Source organism: Nelumbo lutea, chromosome 1, assembly GCF_056320005.1.
Source record: "Nelumbo lutea isolate HS-2025 chromosome 1, American lotus-T2T, whole genome shotgun sequence".
NCBI classification, from domain to species: domain Eukaryota; kingdom Viridiplantae; phylum Streptophyta; class Magnoliopsida; order Proteales; family Nelumbonaceae; genus Nelumbo; species Nelumbo lutea.
The window spans coordinates 202,199,219-202,226,683 of NC_142684.1; the positions used below are offsets into that span (position 1 = coordinate 202,199,219).

The following is a 27,465-nucleotide window of genomic DNA, read 5'->3' on the forward strand; positions in this document are numbered from 1 at the left end:
TTGTGTACCCTATACAGATAGATTCATCATAACGGCACATCTAGAACCTTCATCAATCCTCTGTATACAGAGATGTATGGTTTAGATGCATTTTTCCAGGCATGTAAGAAAAAGTTGTTGTATATTTGACATTTCAACTCAAAAGAGAAAGAACGGGAAAAAAAAAAAAGAGAAGGGATCATCGACATAGTCTAAGTAAAGGGACATAAGTGTCTTTTCACTCTACCTAAGTTTAAGGCTTTTTGTGTTGTAGCCAAGACCAAGAAGAGTATAGAGATCGTAAGGCGTAAGGAATCCCCCCCAGCCATACTCACTACTCAGGAGTCAGGGCTCAGCCCAGTGGCCCCTCCTTCTCTTTCTCTCTGTCCCTCCTCATCTGTTAACCGAAAATGACTGCAACCAAGTCTCTGCAATCTACTTGCCCATATCATCTATATATAAATACATGGTGATGTAACCACCCACTTAACCTTGGCCATCCCCTCCTTTCTTCCTTTGATCCTCTTGTTACTTCTCTTCTCGGGTTTGTTTATTCTGTTCTTCAGTACTACTCAATCCAAGCTTCATCAATGGTGGATCTCCAGACTGTATGTTGCATGTGCGGCGACGTCGGTTTCTCCGACAAGCTCTTCCGTTGCACCGGATGCCAATACCGTTTTCAGCATTCGTATGGGTTTCATCTTCTTCTCATCAGCATCAAAGACCAGTTTGATTATCATGATATTCATTAATTACCGCGTCAATGGGTTCTTCCTGCATATCATCAAGCATCATCATCAGTAACAGTACCCATCATCATAAACCGCCCAAAGCCTTCAACTACCTTCATCATCATCATGTAATTATGATGCCATGAGTAGATCATCGTAGCTAGGCAACCGCGCTTATCAACATCGTCATCATTATAATTAATCATGCCATGGGCTGCAACAATATATTATAGTTACGATCAATGTTGTCATCAGACATCAATATTCTCATGGGGACTGTAATTCCCATATCATTAGCTTCAACTTTTCTAAGTATTTTGTATGTAAATCCACAGGTACTGCAGTAACTACTACAGCGAACTGTCGGAGACTTCTGAGTTGTGCGACTGGTGCCAGAGTGAAGAGAGAAGTGCAAAGCATGGTGGTTCTAATTCGAAGAAGTTTGCTGGAAACGACTCCTCCGGAGCCCCCAACAGGTCTCAGTATTCCGGTGACAAGATCAAGCAACATGATCGGGATGACAGTTCCGACAAGGGGAGAGGCACGGGTAGCAATCCTTCCCCAAGACCAACTACACGCAGGTACAAGCTTCTCAAGGATGTAATGTGTTGAGCGAAAATGAAAGGAAAAAAAAAAGTAGTGTTTTGTTAACCAGAAGTTCCTTAATTAATACTTGTTATCTAGTTTTCCAAGAGTTCTACTTTAATTGTTCTGCGTGTGGCTTCCACTCTCTCTCTCTCTCTCTCTCTCTATATATATATATATATATATATATATATATTTCTTTTAAGATGGAAGAAAATACTGAACGATAAGAAGAGCTTACCGATTTTGAGACTGATTAGTTTGGGAATTACTCTTTTTGTTTAACCATCCGCCTAGATCTCTCTAGCTAGTTCTTCTGCAAGAGCAGATATTAGATCTACCAATTCAACATATATAGATGAATCCGGGCGGGGCTTAGGGGTTCGTTTAATTTTCATTCTCCTTTCCATATAATAGTATCATTCTCTCATTTTGCAATACCAACCTACCTTAACAACAGCACCAAGAACAACAATGGTTGTACAACTGGTTGTTTCTTTTCTTTTTCTTTCTTTTTCCGGTAAGGATTCTCAGTTGTTTTCATTAACTTTGCACTTTGCTTTATAGAAACCCGAAAATATGGGCGTCATCCATGGGTTTAGGCTGATTACAGTCTTAATTTGCTGCTAAAAATAATATACTTGTGATTTGGGTGGACGAGCGAAGTATTTTCAGAACGGATAGGTTTTCGTGAAAACTAGTTTCCATTATTGGGTAGGGTTTGTAGGGTTAATCTCTGTCACACTAGGGATCTTGGGGAAGTTGCACCTTCATTGCTGTGTTGAGATTCTTGAGGATAATTGAATGCATTCGTATGTCTTTTGGCAAAAGGGCTCGTAGTACCTGAGGATGCTATCTTTTTCAGGTTCATTGAAATAAGGCTTTCCTCTAAAAATGTCTTCTTACTGATGTACTCTTTTCTCGTTTTACTACTGAGAAAAGATAATGCTAAGCATCTTGGGGAGGTTAAAAATTTTCTACTAAATTTAAATTTGCTTCGGAAAGATTGGCTCAAATAGGATTTAGCCAGAAGCTCTCTCTCTCTCTCTGGGGTTGTTAACTAGAAGACTAGAAGAAAAAAAACATAGCTGAAGAGCTAAGGGTTCATTTTTCTTCTTAGACATTTCTTTAACTCATAAGAACTTTATCTTACTGCAAGCCGGCCTTTTGCTCTCGTGAACCCTTTATATGTAATATCTGAAAGTACACAAGCTTATAATAGGTCTCGTTCGCTCTTTCTGTTTTGGCCATTTATGAGGAATCAACTAAAGCCCCTTTCATTGGGCTTGAAATGACAATGAAATTATGACTTTGTGTACTAGTTTGGTTCGCTTCATATTATGTTGGTCATAGTGACCAGTACTGTTCTATATATGATCAATGATATATATGAATAACCCTCTTAGCAAGTATACCAAATTAATCCTCTATCCTCCAATTAATTAAAACGTCATGTGGCTCTAATTTGGATATGAAGGAAACCCAACCATGCATTAATAAATAAACATGATCATGATCACCCAACAAACAGTTTGTTTCTGTCCCAGCCACCCTTTGTTTTCAAACCATCATCAGGAGAGTCACATGGTTGCTTTGGCCTCACAGTTCACCCGCATCTATTTTCCTTACTCAACTTACAAGCAACAAAATTTTTAAGACCCACTTAATACATATATATCAACATGAACTAATTAACACTGTTCTCATGAATTTTACAATTGCCCACATTCTCATTATAATAAAAAAATAGATGTTAAGCAGTAACTAGCATGGAATTTGGCAAGCGATCGAGCATATATAGATTTGACATTTAATGTGGCAGAGAGATCATTAGAGAAGATCTAATAAGAACTTCAAAACCCTAACAAGGCTCAGCCAGTCAAAAACCAGTTGTTGCTCTGAGCAACCATGTGGGCTGGGTGTATTATCAAATGCCCCATGTGACCAAGAATGGCCATCCCAGGGAAATAGCTAGTAGAATGATAATTTTGGTTATGAGTCTGCATCTTTTTCGATGTAAAAGGTTCTTGCCGTAAATGGAGCTCAAGTATATTATTGCTGAAACATTTCAGAATGAAACTGTTTTAATTTCTGCCCCTTCTGCATCAAAACAAAGAAAGATTAATTATAGGAGTAAAAAATTAAGCAGATTATTAATTAAAGAATGGTTGGTCCAGAGGAAATACAGTCAATGGTTACAGAGGAGAGGAGAAGAATGGTATGTGGTGGAGATCATCAGATTCACTTAACTTTGATAATGACTGTCTAGGATGATATATAATGGTTTTTTCTTTTTTTCTTTTTTTTTAATATTTAAGATGAACAGCTGAAGAGCTTAAACCGGAGACCCAGATGTCAAATTAAAGGGTTCGTAGTGTTCAATTATATTTGTTCGTGATGAACAAAATATTATATTCAATGCTTCGTGGTTCGCTGGTGTCCGGAGAGTGATTTGGAGTGTATTCGGCTAAATGTGTTAATTTCAAGAGCTTCATTTAGCAGTATATATAGAGGTGCGGAGAGTCCGGATTTCCTGCACTTGGTTATGTGTGTGCTGTGTGCATTCCCAATTATATTGAAACACGTCAGACTTCACATGGTATCTCAGGTCACATGTACGAGTCATTTAACGGGACCGTTTGTATTTTTTTAATATCTTAATTTTTTCAAACTAAAAATTTAAAAGAAAGAATAAAAATAGATACTTTGACTGTCCAGCTCGACAGACGGTAAAAAAATATTGAGAAAACTGTTCAGACCTAGCCCTTCCACGGAGCAGATGCCATTAAGGAACGATTGCAGGGGAAAAAATTCTGGTGTTGAATTGTTTATACTGAAGTGCTAGCATAGCTCCTCCATGGTAAATTTGCTTTGTCTAAGTCAATGTTCAATGTTTCTTATTCTGCAAATGAGAACTGAAGCAACAAACCGGCAAAGCTTATTGTTTTGATGACTTTATAGTGTATACTCTATCCAATTGATTGAGGTAAAGATTCAGAAATCTTCAAGTTGAGATAAATTCAAAAGCAAAATTAGTAAACATTACTTCCTAATTTGTGAAGTCTCCATTATCTTTCTGTTCATGATATTTTTCTCAATTGGTGATGAAATGTTGGTAGGTTCTCCAGTCCCAACCCACCTAACAAATCACGTGGTTGTGAGTCAAAAACATATATAATGGTATGACATGTAGACCTATTGCTGATTCCACACCTGGATGCCACCGATATCTTGTAGTGCTATATTTCAGCCACAAGTTCAACTTCAAGCTATTTTCTGGTTTTTTACTTTATTTTATTTCAACCTATTTTCAATAATTTTTTTTTTTTTTGGCATGGACAAGATGGAGACAATAACAGAGACAACAACCATGACATGCCCAATCGTTAGTCCTTTAAATTGGATCCATGCCATTAAATGGGGTGCTCTCCAACGTGATTCTTTTTTTTTTTTTTTGGGTTGTGAGTGTAAGCCCACAGACTGAGACTGATCAGAGTTGACCTGAAAGTTGTGGTGAACCCAAGGGTGAGTTCATAGATCAAAGGAAAGTCCTGAGAACTGAGAAAGGAATTCTGGAGATCTGAGGCCTGAGCTTGATCTGAAAGTTTGATATCTCCTTCTCTCAAGTTTAATTTTGTCATGAAACTATCTATTTTTAAGAGGTTCCAGGAGCTTCTTCTATATAATTAGATCGTGCAGTAGCCTGCTACTGACTAATTGACCTACGTGAGGATCGTGGTATTGAATTAGCGTTGTTCCCAGCCCCCCCTTGCGTGTCTGCGTAGTGGCTATACTGCAACAACAATGTTTAATTTCGCGCTTACCTTACCATGAAAGGCAGAAGAGGAATGCTGACTGTTTGGACCAGGTTAAACAAACTGTTTTCACACGCCTACTAGCTCTGGACTTTGGTGTGTTTTACTCATGCTTTTAAAAAATACCCCAAAACGGAACCATTCTGTCAACGATTCGATCACCCGGTTTAAATGGATGGCCTGTTCTAACAAAAAAAAATTAAAAAAAAATAAAAAATGGTCAAAAAGTGTTGAATGGGTCAACAGTTTGACCACCTAGGTCAATGAGTCATTAACTGGTTCAACATTTTTTGACTAGGGACCGGGTTTAGGTAAAATGAAACCGATTGCCTAAATGGTTCCTGGGCCGAATGATCCGATTGTTTGGGTCAACGACGGTTCAAAAACCATAATTGTACTTAACTATAGTGAGTTATACCAACAAAGTCCAACACATGGTTTAAAAACATTAATTATCATTGAACCAAAAAAAACAAAAGACATGTTCTTGGTTTGGTTATGCAATGTAATTTTTTGTTCCCAAAACATGAAATTGGAAATGTTTCTGAATTTCAAGTTTAATAAACATGCTTTCCTTTGGTGACTTGATATTATTTATCGAAAATTTAATTCTTTTTTCCTCTGGAATGCATTGAATTTGATCAAATGGATATTAATTCACTTTTCTAATTTTTATTTACACACTGGACCAGAATCCATTTAAACGCGGGCCGGTATAATCTCTGGAACCCAAGTGCAGAATTTTGGCCCAACTCCAAAGAACCTCAGTGCAGAATTTAAAAATTAAGATGGGGGCTCAGGAAAATCTGCGAATGACTTGGCTGTAAGTTATTCTTGTGGTTAAACGCTAAATCTGTGTTTGGTTTGAAAGAAAAGGTAGGAAAAAGAAGGAAAAAGTAAAGAAACATTAGGAATAGCAACGGAGTAGGGCGGGAAAGGGGAGCCTCTCCCATCCCCATCCCCAATAGCGGGACAAGGTTATCTCCATTCTCGTCCCCATCCCCTTCCTACCAACGGGGATAAGGTTATCATCGTCCCCGTAGAGATCTCTATTCCCTGCATTTTTTTATAATATTAACCATTTTTATTTTATTTTATTGAAAAATAAAAATAAAATAATTAAAATTTAAGATTCAAACAAATTCAACTATATATATATATATATTAGTGAGGGTCAGGCAGGGATCGAGGTCCTTAACCTATTGATGGGGATGAAAATTATAGAGGTATTCACAGTTCGGTTTGAAGAATATCTTAATAAATTACAGTTTGATAAACTCTCAAACCAAATCAAACCATTTTACTACATAAACTATTTTGACTTTTGAGGATTGTAGTAGAACTATAGCAAATGCCCGGGATTTGAACCCACAGTCACCTACTTTCATGGGATCGGAACAACCGCACCATGTTTCGATGCCGGGGTTTGTTCTAGGAAATAGCGAAGGGTTTTTGCTCGATCGTGGAGCATTTGCGGTTTTTGACAAACTTTTTTGGAACTGACAAAAAAGGAGAAGAAAAGGGAGCAAGTGGCAGGTTCCGCTCTACAGGGTAAGCAGAGAGGTAGGGGAAAGGTTTTTGTAGAGGCTTCCAACGCCAGTGGACGCTGATGCATGGGCTTCTCTCCAGAGTTAGTCTTTGTAGGTAGGAGGAAAATCTGATGTGGTGTAGTTGTCGATGGGAGTCTCTCTAGATCTAGTGCCACTGAAGGATCTGTTGAATATTCTACATTTATATCAAATGGAAGGAAAAAAAACATTTATTGAATAATAAAATTGGCTTTAAATAGCCTCACGACTAGAGATAACAAAAAGAGAAACGTGCAAGTCCCATGAATAACAAACACTAAGATCATGGGATTTTCCTAAGATAATGCTCAACAAAAAAGATTCTTTCAAACTCTAACTAATTCCCTAAAAATCAGGAATTGTTCAACTAAACACAAAATTAAATAAACTAATAATACTTTTAACATCCTCCCCTAAACTGAACATGGTTTAGTTTACAAATGGGTTTAATTTGACTCCGAGCAGATTGCGCATGTTCAAGAAAGTCTCCAGCTTCAATGGTTTGGTAAAAATATCTGCTATCTACTCCTGACTTTGACAATGACACCATCTTTAGTAAGATCACGAAGAAAGTGAAATCTGATGTTGATATGTTTGCTCCTTCCATGTAGCACAAGATTCTTTGATAATTTGATAGTGGAGCTGTTGTCACAAAATATCTTAATAGCCTCCCTCTATGTACAACATAATACTTCAAGTATTCTCCTCATCCAAACAACTTGACAAGCACAAGAAGCTGCAGCTATGAACTCAACTTCAGTTGTTGATAATGTGACAACAGGTTGTTTTTTAGAGGACCAAGCAACAATAACAGAACTCAGTATGAAAACATATCTGGATGTACTTTTCCTATCCTCCAAATCTCCTCCATAATCACTGTCACTAAATCCCACTAGACTTGATTATGAATATTTCTGATAATACAGACCATAATCTATGGTTCCTTTTATGTACCTCATGACCCTTTTTGTTGCCTGAAAATGAAGCTCCGTAGGTGACTCTATAAATCTGCTAATCAAGTTACCACAAACATTAAATTAGGTCGTGTGGCAGTTAGCTACGTCAAGCTTCCTACTATTTGCTTGAAATATGTACTGTCAACCTTTGTGCCATTGACATCTGTAGTTAGCTTAGTTCCTGGAACAATAGGATTTTGGATTGAATTGCAATCATTCATTTGAAATATCACAAGTACTTTCTGAGCATACTTCTTTTGTCCAACAAAAACCCCATAAGCTGTTTGCTTAACCTCCATGCCTAGGAAATAATGCATCTTTCCCATATCTGTCATCTCAAACTCAACCATCAGACTTCTTAAATTCAAGAAACATTGCCTCATCATTTCCACTGTATATGAGATCATCTATATAAAGACATACAATTAAAATTGTACATCCTTTTCCATGCTTGATGAATAAGGTATGCTCATAAGGACAGTTCTTGAAACCCACCTTCGTGAAGTAGGACTCAATATGAATGTACCAAGCTCTAGGAGCTTGTTTCAGTCCATATAAAGCCTTCTTTAATTTGTACACCTTTTGCTTTTCTCCTTTCTTGACATACCATGGTGGTTGCTCAATAAAATTTTTTCATTCAAGTCTCCATGCAATAAATATGACTTTACATCAATTTGATAAATTAGCCAACTGTTTTGGGTTGCCAATGACACCACCAATCAAAGAGTATCATGCCTAGCCACAGGTGCAAAAACTTCAGCATAGTCTACCCCATATTCTTGTGTGTAGCCCTTAGATACTAGTCTAGTTTTATACTTGTCAATTTCTCCATTTTCTTTGAGCTTTGTCTTGTAGATCCATTTGAATCCAACAGTTTTTTCTCCTGTTGGTAGCTTAACAAGTTCCCAAGTATTATTTTTCACAATGGCTTCAATTTCTAACTCCATAGCTTTCCTCCATTTCGAATTTCTCATGGCGTCATCAAAAGTGATTGGATCACTATCAACAAATAAGGCTAGTTGAACAATATTTTCATTATCAGATAACTCATCCCCATTCACATAATCTATCATCCAAACAGGATGCCTTCTTAATCTTGGTTCTTTGATTCTGTGCTCCTCCAAATTGTCTCCAACTGATTCATTTACTAAAGATTAATTTTCACCAACTAAGCCTTTTGAACTAGTGTCCACCATTGAGTTCTCCTCATTTTCCTTCAAGATTCATAGCTATCTTTTCTTTTCCTTTATTTGTCCAATTCCAACATTATTTTTTGTCAAAAATTACATCCCTGCTGATTATGATTCTTTTAGTGAGTGGATTATACAGCCTATAGGCCTTAGACTCCTCATTAATCCCAAGCATAACACATGGCACACTTTTGTCTTCAAGTTTGCTTCTTAGCTTATCATTAACATGAGCATAAACTAAGCAACCAAACACTTTGAAATGAGCAATTCTTGTTCCCACTCCAAGCTGCTTCTGGAGTCATATCTTTCACAGCAAATGTAGGACATCTATTCAAGATATGAACACTCCAATTCATAGCTTCAAGCCAAAAGGTCTTGGGCACCTTTGTTCTTGTGAGCATACAACGTACCATATTCATAATGGTACGGATTTTCCTTTCTGAAATCCTATTTTGTTGCGGAGTGTAGGCTGTTGTTAATTGTCTACATACACCATTTTCTTCACAAAAGGTAGCGAATTCATGTGAAATGAATTCTTCTCCGCGATCACTACTCAACCGTAATTTTAGACTTCTTGAAAATAGTTAGAGCCTCAAATTTTTCAGATAAGAAATACACCCAAGTCTTCCTACTACAATCATCAGTGAAAGTCAAGAAGTACCTCTTGCCACTATTGGAGATAAGATTAATAAGTCCACATATGTCTGAGTGAACTAGTTGAAGAACTTGTGATGAATTCCAGGCACTTTGTTGAAGAAATGACTCAGGTGTTGCTTCCCAATCACGCATTCTTAACAAATTTTTGAGGGAGCTTGTTGCCTTGGTAATTTAGTAACCATTTGCTTCTGTTGCAAAGTTTTCAAGCCATTGAAACTTTGATGTCCATACCTATAATGCCACAACCAGCTTGCATCCTCTTACCTAGTAGAATTGAAGCACTTCGGATCACAAGATGAGGCCTTTGTTTGCAATGCAAACATTCTGTTTGGAGTCATCTCAGCTTGTAACAATAAACCTTTCTCAGAATGATGTATTTGTCACACATTCTTTTGAATAAGAATTGCAAATCCCTTTTCTTGTAATTGACCAAGACTTATCAGATTGCTCTTTAATTCAGGTACATAGAAAACTCCAGAGATTCAGTAATCCACCCCATTTACTTTAATGTTGATGTCTCATTTCCCTTTGATACACATGCTAGAGTTGTTTCCCAGCTTTACATTCTCTCTGAAGCTTTCATCAAGTTGTGCAAAAAGCTCCTTATCTCCACTCATGTGGTTACTACATCCGGAATCAAGATACCACATCTTATCAATGGTATCTTCTTGCATAGTCATATAAGCCATAAGCAACATTTCTTCTTCAGCTTCAGCAAAATTTTCTCTGTTACCTTGCTCTTTGTTAGGGCACTCATACTGAAAATGGCCAAATTCATGGCAATGGTAACACTCAACAATAGACTCATCAAATGAGCCTTGTCTCCCTCTTCCTCTTCCTCTACCACGACCTCTATAGCTTCCATGACCTCTTCCTCTATCAGGTGAGTTGTTTTCTTGACTCACTTTCAGCACTTGTTCCTCCATTACATGATCAATAATTCTTTGTTCATGCACAAGCAGACTGTTTTGCAATTCATCAATGGAAATGTCATCTATCTCATTAGATTCCTCAATGGAACAACCCACATAATCAAATTTAGGTGTCATAGATCTTAGAATCTTTTCAATTACTATGACATCTTCCATCTTTTCTCCATGGATTCTCATCTTGTTGACTACTATAAGCACTCTTGCAAAGTAGTCGTTAACTGATCCTCCCACCTTCATGTGAAGCATCTCAAACTCTTTACGAAGAGCCTGCAACTATGCATGTTTGACTCTAGATGTGCCTTGATACTTCTTTTTCATCGAATCCCATATGTCTTTTGTAGTGTCCTTTTTCAAAATGGCCCGATCTATGGCTTGGAAGAGGTAGTTCTTGGCCTTCAAGTCCTTTAGTTTTTGATCTTCCAGAGCTTTGTTTTGAGCATCACATAGACAGTTCCATCAGGATATTCTGTGATCCCATTCTCTACCAGGTTCCAGTATTCTTTAGAGCGCAAGAAATTTTCCATGAGCATGGACCAATAATCATAGTGTCCATCGAAACGTGGAATAGCTAGTTGCACAAAATTACTTCCTTCTCCTGCCATTGACTCTTGCTGCTGCAAGTCAGAAAGCTACTACTTTGTTGAGTATTCAGGCCCTAGTGAGGAGCTCTGATACCATATGTTGAGTATTTTGCAATTATATCAAATGGAAGGAAAAAAACATTTATTGAATAATAGGATTGGCTTTAAATAGCCTCACAACTTGAGATAACAAAAAGATAAACGTGCAAGTCCCATGAATAACAAACACTAAGATCATGGGATTTTCCCAAGATAATGCTCAATAGAAAAGACTCTTTCAAACTCTAACTAATTCCCTAAAACTCATGGATTATTCAACTAAACACAAAATTAAATAAACTAACAATACTTTTAACAGGATCAACTGCTGGAGAAATCAGGATCGTCGGTCTTCTCCGCTCATTGATGGGTCGGATTTTCATATTTCAACCTATTTCCGATCTTGTTAGGCGGGCAGAGATCATTGTTTTAATTTACCTAAAAGCTTAAGCCTCACAATTTGTTAGAATGGGGCTTGAGGCTTAGCTTAATATGATTAAAGCCAAGTATCAATGATTATTTGGGAGCGAATTAGTCGGGGACAAAAACATACACATCCAGCTTTATCACAGTTGAACACACGTGTTAAGTACAGCTGGATCTCAGATGGGTCCATAGTGAGCACTAATGTGTTCAACCTTAATAGGTATAGTTCAGTCGGGTGTGTACGATTTGTTTCCAGTTCATCCTGAGTGATTTATGCCAAAAAAAATATTTTATGCATTTTTATAGTTCAAGATATATGGAAGAAGCACTTCAAGAAATATGAGACAAATAAATAAAAAGAGTAAAAATGCAAAAAAGGTCCAATCAACTTCTTAGTTTTTCTTGGATATGAGATTTTGTTTTTCTAGTTATTTTAAATATAGTATCTCAAGTTTGTTATTTTTCTCATTTCTTTTTTTAATGGATTTATTTTCTTTTTATTGATTTTTTTGCACAAATGAAATTAACTAAGGTGGCATTTGATAACACTTTTCAAACCTCTCAAGTCTAAAAATGTTGCTTTTCAGACACCACCTTAGTTAGGGTTGCCCTTTGATTAGCAGATCTGAAACCCAAATTCAAATCCTAATTGATAAGAGGCGAACCAAGTCCTTAACACGGTCAGACATGTTTCAAACCTATGTGAAAGACATAAATGTCCTCACAAAATTTTTAAAATGACCTGTTTTGTCCTTATATAAAATCGAATTCGATTAAATATTTGAATATTCTATTGGATTTGAATTTGACCAATTCCTTATTTTAGGTAATTAATAAATATATAAAATAAATATTTTATTTATATAAAGTATATAAATATATAAACTATATAAACATTTAAATATTTTATATATTATATCAATAATCGGTCGAATTCAGATATTTATCGAATCAAAGGTCATATCAGAACTTGAATCCGATTAACTATTTGGTATAGATAGGATATTCAAATTCGACCAATTAGATATTCAAATTATTCGAATTTGATTCTAATGATGTACGATCTGGAAGCTCCTAGCTGGAATTATCCCTCATCAGATTCAATTATGTCGAATCTTGAATTTGAAATTGGATTTTCAAATACCGTTGACACCTTGGAGAACACCCCCTAAGAGGGTGTTAGACATGGCTGCAGTTATATTAGAAAATCATACTTTACCGGTTAAACCATGATCAGTTCCCCATTCGGTTTGGTTATACCCTAAAAACCAGAATTTATAAAAATATACTACCAAAATCAGTCGATTGGTTGTAGGGGTGTCAATTGGATTGGATTTGGTCCAATCTAATCTAGTCCAATGTGAACCCATTACAAATGAACCAGGTCCAATCCAATCCAATGAATCTTTTGGACAATCCAATTCAATGCCTAGACTACCAATTTGTTCAAATTTGTTTTAATTTAGATTAATTCTAACTAAAACCTGGTCCACTGACACCTATTTTCTTATCTTCTATCAATGGATTAAATATTGGCTCAATCCAACACAATTCAATATAAATTCATTACAAATGGGCCAGGTCCAATCTAATTCAATAAATACTTTGGATAATTAAAGTCTGGACTGGTCCAATTCAATGTCTTATTAGTGTGTCCAATCTCTCCACAGTGATTTTGGTTTGGACGGGGTCCAATCCAAAGCTGATTCATTGACACCCATAATCGACCGACGTAATAAGAGAACCAATGAATTGATCTTGGTTTCATGCAATGGCTTGAGAGGCTTTAACTTTGGTCATTTACTTTAAAAATTAAAGAACTAGCCATTGTCCATCACATTCAAGCATTTACACCATAACTAGCAATGCAACACCCAACAATTAAAATCATGTTTGGTAAAACAATGTTAATAAGGATTTCTAAGTCATATTACTTTTATTATTTAAAGATGGTGTTTGGATCCATAGTCATTTTCTCACAATGTTTATAGGCTTTTGGTTCCATTGTCATTTTTTGAAAAAAAAATGATGCCACATCAGCAATTATACCTTATAAAATTTTGAGAAAGAAAAAATGTCAAAAATGATATTTCTCAAATTAGGCCATTTTATTCTCATTTTCTCGGAAAATGGCTACCCAAACAAAACATTGCAATGTGTATATTTTTTTGTCATTTTTGAGAATCTCTAATGTGACTTTGATGTGGCACCGTTTTTCTCAAAAAAAAAAAAAAATAGCAATGGAACTAAACATGTAGAAAGATTTTGGAGATGTCTAGTTCCACCGCTGATTTTTCAAAAATCAGCACCACATCAGCAATTCAAAAATTTCTAATGAAATTGCTGTTTGGTTGGGTGGTGATGAGGGGTAATTTGGCACGGCCTAGTAAGTAAAGGTCACATGGACGTGATCTGCCAGTATGATGACAACTTAGCAAGAGGAGCCTAGTCAGTAGTTTTCAGAGCTTGGGTGTTCGATCACCTCGGTACAAAGCCACCTCTGCATAGAGTCACCTTGGTATAGAGGCACCGTGACACCTAAGCCAATTTGGGGCCCAGGAACCTAAGTGGCATGTAATCGACTCCAGAAGCTTCTCAGCAGACTCCGAACCTCCTAGGATCACGCCGCGTAACGACATGCCTTATCCTCTCCCCTCCCGGATCGAGGGGTAACGATAGACTTCATTGACTGATACGTTACTCCCCGTCTAAAGTGGAAACGGTTCTCATCTACTCAGGCCGAAGATCCTAGAACCGTTTCATGAGATTCACGACAACTTACTATATAAGGGAATCAACCCCTCCAAGGCCAAGGTATGTGCGATTATTTACATTCAAGCTCTCTAGCATTCAAGTTTTTAGCTCGCAACCACAACAACAATACTAACTTAAGAATAAGAGCGACCTCACCAAGTCATCCACCCCAGTCTCTCTGATCCTTGTTTTGCAGTTTGAACCAGCTCGCCACGTGAGCAACGTCCAGACAACCTTCCAACTAGGAGCTTCCAAATTGCGCAACATCAATTGGCATCGTCTGTGGGAAAACGATTGAAAGGTCATCCCAATCCTAATTACAATCTCAGTCTCAATCTTAACCTCAATGGCATCTTCCAGCCACAATGGAAAGAGCGACATGAACATCACAGGGGGCAAAAGCAACAGACAATCACTCCCCAGGGTTCTATGGTGACCATTGGCCAGTTCACCATCCCCTTGATTGTCTCTGAATTTCCATCACTGTCCGTGCAGCACACTACCCAACAGGTGAGTGTCCCGCTCCCCCAAGTGAGAGCCACATTCTCGAAGCCTTCCATGATTCCCCTTGGGGTTGGGCACTCCTAGTTTAACGACATCGTCCAAAGCGTCCGAATGAAGCAGATTTAAATGTAGCAGATCCACCAATTCTAGCAGTTTCAGTAGTACTATTTCTATCAACACTACTAGTAGCAGTTCCCACCACTACAACCAAACCAGCCGACAAATCAACATCAAGGTCAGACTCAAAAGCAAAATTAGCACCAGGCTCATTAGAACGTCTGCCAATTTCCTCCCCGCGGTGAGAGAACTTCACAAGTACCGATCCTTCCCTCGGGATGGACCCCACCACGGGGTATAATAGGCGATAAACATAATCCCCTGCTTCTCGAAGAGATAACTCTAAGGATAGGCCTGATTCCAGCTAGCTCAAGAGGCATAATCAGTAGTTCCCATGTCAAGATAATGTAGATTGTCAGCTCGGGGCCCGAGGCATGGGCTCGAGAGAAGACCCCTTGGTTCCCTGCGAAAGCCAGCACCAGACACATGGTGAAGAAGAAGTGGCGAGAAGAACCCCTGAACCACCTCGCCCCACCATTCGGAGCAAGATTGAGATACCTGACAAAATTGAGGCTGGCAGTACAAACGCTGCACCACCAAAGAGCAGCAGCGGTGACATCACAAGACTCGCCGTTCCACAGCAAGGAACAGTCCACCAGCAAAGCCCAACCATCCAGTAGACCAAGGCCAAGAAAGAGAGGAGGTAAGCTCGGTGGCCAGGAGAACGGCGCTTGCTCTGTTGAGTCTACCATCCCCCCTATCACTTGAGCTCCTGTCGACATCGATGCTGAAAGATTTCAATGTACCATTGCTAGACAAGTATGATGGTCTTTTGACCCCAACAACCATGTAGACGCATTCCAGTCCTAGATGCATCTCGCTGGGGCCGACGAGGCTTGCATGTGCATGGCTTTCTCCATTACATTCAGAGGAGTAGTTCGGACATTGTATAGAAACCTTGCGCCGGGTTCCATCAAAAGTTGGGCACAGTTCGTAGACATGTTTAGGGCTCACTTCCTCACTAGTAAGAAGTGCCCAAAGTCGTAGGAGAGCCTTCTGAATGTAGTGCAGAGGGAAGGGAAATCAATTTGAAGCTACATCAAGCGCTTCAATGAGACATGCCTGTAGATACCAGACCTTAATCCAGTAGTGCGTCTCACTGCAACATGTAAAGGAATTACTCATAAGGAGTTCAAGTGGCACATTGTGGCAAACAAGACGAAGAACATCATCGAGTTCCGCAGGCTGGCCGATCAGTTCATTAGCATAGAAGAGGAAATAAACCAGAAGACCAACAACCAGCAAGGTGAAAAGAGGAAGAGAGAGGAAGAAGGAACAAGCAACGAATAAAAAAGGAAAAAGAGCAAGTCCCTGAGCTCGAGGAGTAAGTCCCCCTCATGAAGTTACAGGTCGGGTCGACGTTCTAGGACCCTACCAATAGAGAGAACCAACTATACTCCCCTTAATGTGTAGTGAGGAGGGATCTTGATGGCCATTAAAGATTCCCCCAATCATCAGATGGCTAGCCAGGCTACGGGGAGACCTAACGACTAGGAACCCAAATGTTTATTGTCACTTTCATTGGGATCACGATCACAACACAGAGAACTGCAGAAACCTCCACGACAAGATCGAAGAACTCATCTGACGTGGGTACTTGAAGAAATACATTTTGCATGGGGAGAAAGGACAGGGGGACCGATAGGGAGATTGGAAGAAAGACGCTCTGGAGAAAAGCAAGCAGAACGAGCAACCACTTCACCCGCTACCAGAAGAAAGACCGATCTGCGGGGTGATCAATATGATCACTAGAGTATGAGCAATAGCATGAAAAACTTCAGCCTGAGAACTGGAGCATGAGGTAGAGAACCCACCCAAGCAACCTCGGTTTGAAAAACCCATTTATTTTACTGAGGATGATGCCCATGGGATTCAGTATCCTCATGATGACACCCTAGTCATAAAGATGATCATCAATGACTTCGAAGTGAAGTGGAGCTTGGTGGACTCAGGAAATTCGGTCGCTATCCTCTTCAAAGGAACTTTTGACAAGTTGTAACTACAGTAGAGTGATCTGAAACCAGTAGATACCCTACTAGTAGGATTCAGCGGAGAGGAAGTTAGGCCTATAGGCCGGTTCACAGTATCAGTGGAGGCAGGCACCTGACCGAATATCGTATGGTTCGAGCACACATTCTTGATGGTCACGGCTCCTCTACAACGCAATCATAGGTCGGCCTATTACACATGTTTTACGCACGATAGTGTTGACTTACTATCTTGCGATAAAGTTTTCGACGGATTACGGAGTAGGAGTCATACGAGGCGATCAACTCAAATCCCGTAAGTGCTATGTGACTGCCCTCAAGGGAAAGGTAAAATTGGCGGAAGATGTCAAACTGGAGCAACCAACAAACTACACCGAGGAGCGAGCTGCCCCAATGGAAGAGACAACCCACATACCAGTTTCTGAGACCGATTTGACCAAGACTCTCCAGATCGGTGCACTAATAAGTGAACCGCTTCGGACACAGCTAGTAAGTTTCTTACTTAATAATTTAGATGTTTTCACCTGGTTCACGGCAGACATGCCCAGAATCGACCCTATTGTGATAACTCATAAACTTAATGTAGACCCTTTAGTCAGGCCAATTAGACAAAGAAAACTTAACCTTGCCCCGGAGCGATGAAGGATAATCAATGAGGAGGTCGAAAAGCTCATCACCGCAGACTTCATCAGGGAGGTCCATTACCCAAGCTGGGTCGCCAAACCCGTGCTTGTGAAGAAAGCCAATGGCAAGTGGCGCATGAGCGTCGATTACACCGACTTGAACAGAGACTTCCCAAAGGATTGCTTCCCCTACCTACAATTGGCCGCCTAGTAGACACGACCTCAGGGTATGAGTTGTTGAGCTTCATGGATGCCTACTCTCGTTACAACCAAATTAAGATGGATACAGCTGACTAAGATAAAATTGCTTCTGTAATCGAACTCAGGCTGCATCGTTATAAAGTTATATCCTTTGGTTTGAAAAATGCTGAAGCGACTTTCTAGTGACTTATAAACAAAATTTTTGAACCTTTTGGCAATAAAGTGGAATGCCATGTTGATGACATGGTCGTGATGACCCAATTTTTCAGATCTTTAATTGATGATATAGATGCTGTTTTTCAAATTTTAAGGAAATACAATATGAAGTTAAACCCAAATAAGTGTGTTTTCGGGGTAACGTCGGGAAAGTTCCTTGGTTACATAGTGAACCGATGTGGTATCAAAGCAAACACTGACAAAATCAAGGCTATCTTAGAAATGCTACCACCCTAGAAAATTAAAGAGATACAATGACTAAATGGCTGGGTAGTTGCCCTAAACCGAGTATGAAGCACTCAGCAATTCTCAACTGGTGGTCAACCAAGTCAATGGCGACTACGAAGCATGCGGCTCGATTATGGTAGCCTACTTAACCAAAGTTAGGGAGATCCTACCAGGCTTCAACTCTTATTTCATCAGGCAAATTCTGAGGTCTGAGAATGCTGAGGCTGATGCCTTATCACGACTAGTGAGTACCAGTGACAACACCATGTGAATTGTGTACATAGAGGACCTGCCTCAGTCCAACATTCTTGAGGGGCAGAAGAGGTCACTCTCGTGTTGCAAGCGAAATCGAGTTGGATTGACTCGCTCGTTGATTATCTTCTCCATGGGATCCTACCTGCAGAACGCAATGCAGCTCAGAGGGTAGAGCGTCATTCAGCTCGGTACATCCTTATAGACAGATGGTTGTACTGGAGATCCTTCATGCTCCCCTACCTACGTTACTTGTGACCCTCATAAGCTAAGTTCGTACTTCGCGATATCCATGAAGGATTATGCGGAGGACACTCTAGAGGAAGAGCCCTCGCCCAAAAAGAATTAAGGCAGGGCTACTATTGGCCCGCAATGAAGGTAGACACACTCATGTTCGTTAATAAATGTGACAGATGTCAGAGGCACGCCAACATCCTCCATTAACCTGTTGCCTATTTGAAGTATCTTACTAACCCGTGGCCCTTCGCGCAGTGGGGAATTGACATTCTCGGTCCATTTTTGCTGGCAACTTGGTAGAGGAAGTTCTTGGTTGTGGTAGTGGACTACTTCACGAAGTGGGTGGAAGCTGAACCGTTGGTAAGCATTACAGCCCAGAATGTGCAAAATTTCTTCTAGGAAAACATTGTATGCCGTTTCGGGCTACCCAAAGTCTTGATCATATCAAATTCTAAAACTGGTGCACCCAGATGGAGATTTAACAAATATTCACTTTGGTAGCACATCCACAAGCAAACAGATAGGCCAAAGTGACGAACAGGTCTATCCTCCTTGGACTGAAAGCTCGCCTTGTGCAAGCTAAAGGGTTGTGGGTGGACGAGCTACCCAATGTCCTTTGGGCCTATTGGACTACCATCAAAACTGCGATTGGCGAGATAACCTTCAACCTTACATACGGGATGGAAGACGTGGTCCCAACAAAGATTGAAGTACCAACATTGTGGATCGAAGCTTACAATGAAGAGATAAACGACAACAAGCTTAGGACTAACTTGGACCTCGTCGAGGAGGTATGCGATTTGGCCCACATTCGAACGACAACATACCAGTAGCGAGTAGCTCAATATTATAATGCTCAGGTCAGGAAGCGACTATTCCGGGTCGGCGACCTGGTCCTCCGTAAGGTAATAGTACCTGAGCCCGGCGTGTGTAAGCTTGGTCCGAATTGGGAAGGTTCTTACCGGGTGAGACGACTATTCGAAGAGGGAACGTATGAGCTCAAGAATATGAAAGGGAAATAGGTACCTCGAGCTTGGAACATTGACAACTTGAGGAGACACTACCTGTAAACCTCAACACAAGTAAAAATGACTAAGTCCAAAGGATCACCGAGCTGATCCTATGGATGATGAACTGGAGACCTTAAATCACTCCCAGAAGCCTAAGGGCTATGGTGCTGAGCTGACAAGAGACATCAACATGACATAAGACCCAGTCACCTCTCCGGCATGGGCAGAGAAGTCTTATTCGCCTCTTCGACATAGATAGCTTAAGATCTGGTCGCTTTGGCATGGGCAGGGGAAAGTAACCCGAGCACAGACAGGTTGGGTATATACCCTACAGTGTGTTCACCCCAGTGTACAATAACGATTAGATTATTCCTATCCAAGTTAAGCTCGCCAGCTCGAGAGTAATCTACACTTAGAAAAATTTTGCTCCTATTTGGTTTAGCTTGCTAGTTCGGGAATAATCTATGCTTAGAAAAATTTTGTATATAAAGAGTTTTGCAAAATACTTGTATTCCATTGATAAAGCACTTTGGGTACATAGTAACAAAAAAAAAATTTACAACAGTTTAGCCGAGCTCAGAGACTCGAGACATCAAGTATTTACAAAGGGGGTTCAAGAAAAGAGGCATCAATTAGTTCGGGGCTCCTCATCCCCAGTAGAGGTGTTGGTGGGCGGATCTATCTCCATGTGTTCCTCGGCAGCATCAGCTCCCTCTCCCTCTCCTGCTGTCTCATCGTTGAGAAGGTCGTCGTCGTTCTTCTCCTCGGAGTTTGGGTCCTTAGCGGCTTCAACGACCATCTCCTTGGTGATCTTGAACATTGTGATGGAACTGAGGTCGAGGTCAGGAAATTCACGCTAGGTCAACCATCTACTAAGCTTAAACCCCTTGCGGTAGCCCGCTATCCCGACCTCGACCAACTTCTCATGGTACTCCGCCGAAGACTTGTATTCCTCGACAGCCTTGGCCTTGGCATCCTTCATCGCTTGGAGCAGAATTTCAGTATGCTCTTTTACCAGCACTTTGAGGTTCTCGTTCTCTCTCTTCAGAGTCACCTCACACTCCTCTAGCTACTTCTTCTACACTTCAAGCTTCTTCTTCTCTATCATTAGCAAAATCAAAAGCTCCTTCTTGGCTCATGCATTGTTCTTTAGCTGGTTGATCTCGCTGTGAGCTAAGTTAAGTTTGGAGTGGGAACTTTGGGAGGACTCCTCGGCTTCGAGAGCTTGCTTTAAGTCCATCTTGGACTAGTAGGCCAGGGCATGGATCAAGGAGTTCACCTACCAAAAGAAAAACCAAATTCTAAGTATGGAGAAAAATCTAAGTATAATTTCACCTGAAGATTGAATACTTACCACCATGCTGCGTGTGGCCATTCTGGCCCCGAGCTAAGCGACTGATAAGTTAGTCCAACAAATGACCTCCTCGGTGAACACCTCATCCTTGCTTTTGAGGAGGCCAAACTTTGGAGTCAAAATGATCTGAGCAGAAGTATCGCTACTCGACAGAGTGGTGGTCGCCTACGCGGGCTGGGGCTCAGAAGATGTAGTTTCCTCGGGCTTGCGAGGCAGAGTAGCCTTGCCTTGGTCCTCCTCAACCAAGTCAATCATGGGAGTCTATTCGGTGACTGGGGGTGCTCGGGGACGGAGGCACCAACGTCAGAAGTGGTGGTCTCGGTGTGGAGGCGAGCCTTCTTGGAGGCCCTCTTCTTCTTCTTCCCCTTCTGCATGCTCCCGAAGAGCTTGTTGGCGGGGGTATCATCCATGACAGCTTTAAAATGATGACGAACCAAGTTAGATGCAACATCAAAGTAAAAAACAAAGAAAACAAGTACACCAACTGGCGATCTACCAAGAGGACTTAGACTGGCTTGTATGAGCTTCTCCTCGGTCATGAAGTTTTCGAACTTCAAGCTGAGCTTCTCCCAAGATCAGACCTCCTCCTGTGTCTTTGGGTCCAATCTAATGTTGGGGTCCTGGATGGCTGCCCTCTAGTGAGTCGGGAACGGCCACCCCTCGGTGTTACAGACCACAAAGTAGCGCCTCTTCCAAGCGGGGACTTTGTTTGGGAGCTCATGCAATAGCTTGTACCCGGGGCGAGGAGACATATAATAACTTCGCTCGTGCTCAGTAGAACACAGGCTGATTTCTTCTTGATGGAAAGGATTGAAGTGAATATTTTGAGGTCTAAAGGTCAGCAGTAAGCATGGAAAAAGGGAAATGGTACCTACGATGTTGTGGACGGAATTCGGATGTAGCTGGTCTATGGCAATGTCAAAAAGCTTAACAAGTTCGACTATGAAAGGGTGGAGTGAAAGACACAGCCCGGCTACGAGCTGCCCCTTGAAGACCACAATCTTGTCATCACCGTGATCCCAGGGAAAGTTGTCTAAGGGAATACTGTATACTAAGTTATTAGGGAGTCCGTACTAGGCTACTAAAGATAGGAGCTTGTCCACTGTCATTGTAGACGGACCAAAACTTCCCGGCAAGCGACCTCGGTGTGAGGTGGAGGCCGACTTGCCAGAGTCTTTTCGCTCTTGCCGAGGAGAGTCTGCCTTGGATAGATTGGAGTCCACATCCTGTGCCAAAGTGCCCACCTCTGCAGGATGAGGCTCTGCGGTCTGTGTTGAGGTACCCATCTCGACCTCAACAAACTCACCGCTCCCATCTAAAAGGCTATCTAAGCTAAGACTAGACATGCTAATGGAAAGGACAATGTAATCGAAAGCAAAGGAAGATGAACTCACCAAAAGAAGACTGAAGAAAGCAAGATGACCTTGGACCCGGGAATAGCTGACACCAAGCTGGGATACTTGAACACAACCTCAAGGACTTCGGAATCGCGGTTTTTGGTGAAGAAAATGGACCCTTTGGGCCCTATTTATAGCCAGTATATTCGGAGATCAATGGCTGAGATCTATGCGATTCAATGGCTCCTAGGAAAATCGGCTACACACTACCCGAGGTTGAAATCAGTTGAGCGAACATTTTGACATCCACGAAGTTTATAATCGGCTTGACGTCCGTGCATACCTAATACATGATCTAGCTCACTTCTTGGTTGATCCAAACGGTCGAACAGGTCCACCCTCCATACCACCTAAGCTTCGTGCCAAATCCACTTAGGCTTGTCATGAACTCCTCGCATCGGGCCAAGACCCCTGGCACGGGGAGTGGGGGGCAATTGATGAGGGGTAATTTGGCATGACCTAGCAAGTAAATGTCACATGAACGCGATCTACCAGTAGGATGACAACTCAGCAAGATGAGCTTAGTCAGTAGTTTTTAGAGCTTGGGTGTTCGGTCACCTCGATATAGAGGCACCTCGACACCTAAGCTAGTTCGGGGGCTAGGAACCGAAGTGACACGTAATCAACTCCAGAAGCTTCTAAGTGGACTCTGAACCTCCCGGGATTATGCCTTTTAACGGTAGGCCTTATTCTCTCCCCGCTCGGATCGGGCGGTAACGATATACTTCATTGACTGATACGTTACTCATCGTCTAAAGCGGAAACTGATCTCATCTACTCAGGCCGAAGATCCCGAAACCTTTTTATGAAACCCATGGTAGCTCAGCTATATAGCATCAACCCTTCCAGGGCCGAGGTATGCACAATTATTTACATTCAAGCTCTCTAGCATTCAAGTTTTTAGCTTGCAACCATAGCAACAATACTAACTTAAGCATTGGAGCGGCCTCACCGAGTCATCCACCCCAATCTCTCTGATTCCTATTTTGCAGTTTGTTCCAACTTGCCACGTGAGCAACGTCCAAACAACCTTCCAGTTAGGAGCTTCCAGATCGCACATCATCATGTAAATTTTGAGAAATTGACAAATCACTTAGAAAACGATTATTAAAATTGGGCCTAAAAAGATAAATCACCATTTTCAATGATTCCTCTTTTCAAGAGGATTCCTTTTTTATGACATGTCATTTGACGTGGAAAAGGGAGATAGTTCCCATCACTACCAATAATCATTACAAAAGTGCAGTTGTGACAAATTATAGTATCATACAATGCAATGGAGTGACTCACACAGGGCGCCTCACTCGTGCCTCACATTCACATTGTACTATGCATTAGGAACATCTCTTCCAGTATTTATAAGTTATTATTCACCGGAGATGTTCCCAGTGCACAGCGGATGTGCATGTGAGGCGCCCTTGTGTATGTGAGGAGCAGATTTTGTTCCTACAATGGATGAGTCCAGATTTGCTGTAGACCTAGATCTAAGGACTTTGCTGTAGACCCAATGACCGAACCCACCTGTTCTTTGTACAAGTGGTCTTCTCATGTCTGGTTTACTTAAGAGATTCCACCATTGGGCCTTAACAGTAAACCACACGTTGAAAATCCCATAATTGTGCGACTCTTTATCTCTTCCCCATCTCTTTCCTTCCCCCAAGCTTTTTTCCATACGAACTCAACTTCCCCATCTTCTCTTCCTTCCCCCAAACCTTTTTTTGTACGAACTCAATTTCTCCATCTGCTACTCTGCAATCCCCCACCTCTTTGTTTCCTTAAACCTTGATTACCATTAATTCCTGTTCACTTTTTCTCCCTGCATGCTGTGTTCTACTCTACTCATCATCAAGTTTGAATTTGGTTGTAGCCCAAAAGGTTAAGGGCTGCTTTTCCCAATTTCTTGGAAAGGGTAATCAGCTGAATTGATTGTATTCCTTTTTGGAATTGTGTTAATGTTATTCATGGAAATTTGTATTACCAATGTTTCACGTGATATGCAAATAATAATTTAAAGGACATCTATGCCTGTGGTCAAACTTCCAATAGAAATGACACAAATATATATGTTGCAATTTTCCTCATGTGCATACCAGCGGTCATAGAACCAGATCCAGTTATATATATGTTGAAATTTCTATTGGAGGTCAGAAATTATTCTTAAAGGCTCTGTTAATGCCGAATAGATCATACAGGACCTAGTCTGGTCCACATTAATCCATTGGATTGTTAATCATACCCAGCGACTAGTTGCTCGAGTAAGCAATTCCTGACAACAGATTTCTATACTTTTCAATATTTGTGAAAAGTTAAAGAACAATAATGTGAAAAAGATCCAATCCAATGAACCAGATATCTGAATTAAAACCAATTTGAACAGTTAAGCTAGTCCAGTCCAAAATATTTATTGAACTGGACTAGACCTGATGTATATGTAATAGATTCATATTGGATCAGATTGAATTGGACCAATATCCGATCCATTCATAACCCTAAATGTTGCTTATGATTTCTCTGAAAGATAATGTAGATACAATGGAAGGAGCTCATTGGGCCACCACTGGATTTTCCGATTGGGTAGAGGAGAAGGCAAAAGGATTATTTCAAATAAAAATGTAAATAAAATATTTTCAATAACTACTGCTGTTAGTTGATGGGGCATAAAGTTTTTAAGGGGAGAACAGGTCAGGTGGCAACAGGTTGTTCGCTTTGGGCAAGAATTCCTTCTCAGAGTGGTCAGTGAAAAATTTGCAATGTCAATGGGTGAGCCCAGATTTCCTATTCACTTTTCCTACCCACTCTCTACCCACCGTGAATTGCAACCATACATCTCTCAATTCATAATAAAGATGTGTGACTCCAATTCACGGCGAATAAAATGGGTTGGAAAAGTGAGTAGGAAATCCCAAATGGTTAGTGGTCCATAGGACTGCAATTCATGTTGGTCTAAGACTCTAAGTTAGCATTTTACACTGCTTTGGGCTTAGATATTTGATTCAGGCACATTCAAATTTTGACAAAGATCCTAATATGAACCTGTCCGACTTGCACCCCTAGACATTAACCCCACTAACCCACTAACGAGGTTTAGTGTACAGAACCTGGTCTTTAGGGCTAAAGCTGCATAACCCGGAAGACAACTACTAAACAAAAATTTAGGGCCCATACAAATAACCTATGGTCTAATGTGACCCTGAAGGTTGCGAGTGCAGCTCAAGTACCCAATTTGAAGAATTTGAATTCTGCTTCGGTTAGGGAAAGCCCATGCTCACACTGTTCCAATAGCCTTTTGTAATCTTGCATTGAGAATATTTATCCTATGAAATAGAACACATAAATAGGATGATATTCCCAATGCAAGTTATAAAGGTTGTTCGAACGGGCTTTACTGGATTCGAAGAATTTACATCCCATCAGGCCCAATTAACATGTTTGCTGTTTGGAGAAAACAAAGACATGCTATACCATTCAGTTCTTTATTCGTCCTTGTAATTAGAAAATTTTGATTACAGTTACTCTTTTCCCTCACACCCATGCTAACGTACGTATTATGTATATGAATCTTCAAAACAGCCTGCAAACGGTTGAAGTTTTTCTTATAATACTCGAAGATATGATGCCAGAAAGGCTTTGATCAATTAAACCCTTTCATGAATTTTGATAAAAACTTATGATGCCCGTTGATTGGTTATAATGTTTTTTCAATATTATATCTTTCCCCATCATATTCGAACCAAAATTTTAGAGCGCATGAAAGATTTGGTGAGGGAGAGCGTATTCAGTGGATGATTGATCCCACGAAATTTGACCAAATAACCCAACCAAACCGTCAACAAACTCTACTTTCTGCTTGACAAGTACCTCAACTGTCCGGTATGCAGCCAATCGGATTTTGTAGGCAATTTTGAAGGGTTAATCACAAGCATTAATTCAAGTCAAACTCGTCTAAATCAAGCAGCCCATGTTGATCATATTCAAATTCAATAACTAGAAGAGATCGACATGCATTATCCACGCCCAAATTTTGATCCATTAACGTGTAGACTTGAGTCAAATTTTCTTCGAAGGATTCAGAATATCAGTTATGGATCAGATTAAATGAGAAAAGTTTAGAATATTTCGTCTTGTCAATACAATGGAATGAACTAGAAATGACTACTTATATGAGACTTGGACCAATGACTCTGACATATATGAACGACAATAAAACCAAATTCCTTATCAGTGACCAAGTGATTTTTATGGGTCGCACTTAAATGATGGTTTTGACAGTTTGAAGAGGCTAATCAGCTGGTTATCTGGTGCAACTGTTACTCCGTTGGACTAATCAGCTGCTCCCATTCTGATAAGACTTTATTTTTATATTTTTCACGACAAAAAGATTTTATTTGAATTCAAACTAAGGCTATGTTTATTTTTTGCAAAGTTACAAGTATTTCTACTAAACACTTATCTAGGTAACTTCGTACCTTTACCCATGTTTTTTTATTATCCCATTCAGATATTGTCAACTTTCGATTAGGAATTGGCAACGGGGCGGGGATCATATTTCCCATCCCTGACCCCAATTATGAAATTAACCCTCGTCTCCATCTTCGATCTGGCAACGGGGCGAGGATCATATTTCCCATCCCTGACCCCAATTATGAAATTAACCCTCGTCTCCATCCTCGATCCTTGACGGGAATGGTTACCCGTGGGGATTTGAATCTCCAAAATCTTTTTAGATAATAATATTAATTTGAAAAATAAATAAATAAATTAAATTATAAATATATTTTAAATATATTTTGATATATATATATATAATATAAATAATATAATAATATATATTTAATATATAGAATATAAGAATATATATACATAATCAGGGTCAGGGTGGGGTAGGGACCTCAATCCCCATCCCCAACCCCGACCCCGATCGGGCATTCCTATTAATCCCCTTCCCTGTCCCCGCCCCACCAAAACAATTCCCATCCCCAACCTTGATCGAGGATTCCTATTAATCGTCGTCTCCATCCCCGTCCTACCAAAACAATCCCCATCCCCGACCCCATCGGGTTGGGGAAGTCAGGTCCCCGTCAAGGATGGGGAAAATTACCATCCCTACTTTCTCCCAAGTGGGAAA

At 40.3% G+C, this 27,465-nt stretch overlaps 1 protein-coding gene and 1 long non-coding RNA gene across 2 annotated transcripts; one reads left to right on the forward strand and one right to left on the reverse strand.

Annotated features, from left to right (window-relative positions):
- The first annotated feature begins 319 nt into the window (after positions 1 to 319).
- Positions 320 to 1,416, forward strand: LOC148880415 (uncharacterized). The gene is made up of 2 exons (XR_016105952.1): positions 320 to 667; positions 1,046 to 1,416. It is a non-coding gene; the product is annotated as an uncharacterized LOC148880415 (long non-coding RNA).
- An 8,583-nt stretch (positions 1,417 to 9,999) lies between these two features.
- LOC148880416 (uncharacterized) lies at positions 10,000 to 11,015 on the reverse strand. The gene is made up of 2 exons (XM_088976452.1): positions 10,857 to 11,015; positions 10,000 to 10,680 (listed from the first exon to the last, which is right to left on the reverse strand). The coding sequence occupies exons 1-2, from the start codon at positions 11,013 to 11,015 to the stop codon at positions 10,000 to 10,002; spliced, it is 840 nt and encodes a 279-aa protein (XP_088832578.1).
- Positions 11,016 to 27,465: the final 16,450 nt, after the last annotated feature.

Bases quoted from the DNA above. Each gene is read 5' to 3' on its own strand.
- LOC148880416 (XM_088976452.1), bottom strand. From the start codon at position 11,015: ATGGCAGGAGAAGGAAGTAATTTTGTGCAACTAGCTATTCCACGTTTC. The intron at 10,681-10,856 runs GTGATGCTCAAA...GCATAGTTGCAG, and splicing joins ATCCTGATGGAACTGTCTAT to GCTCTTCGTAAAGAGTTTGA.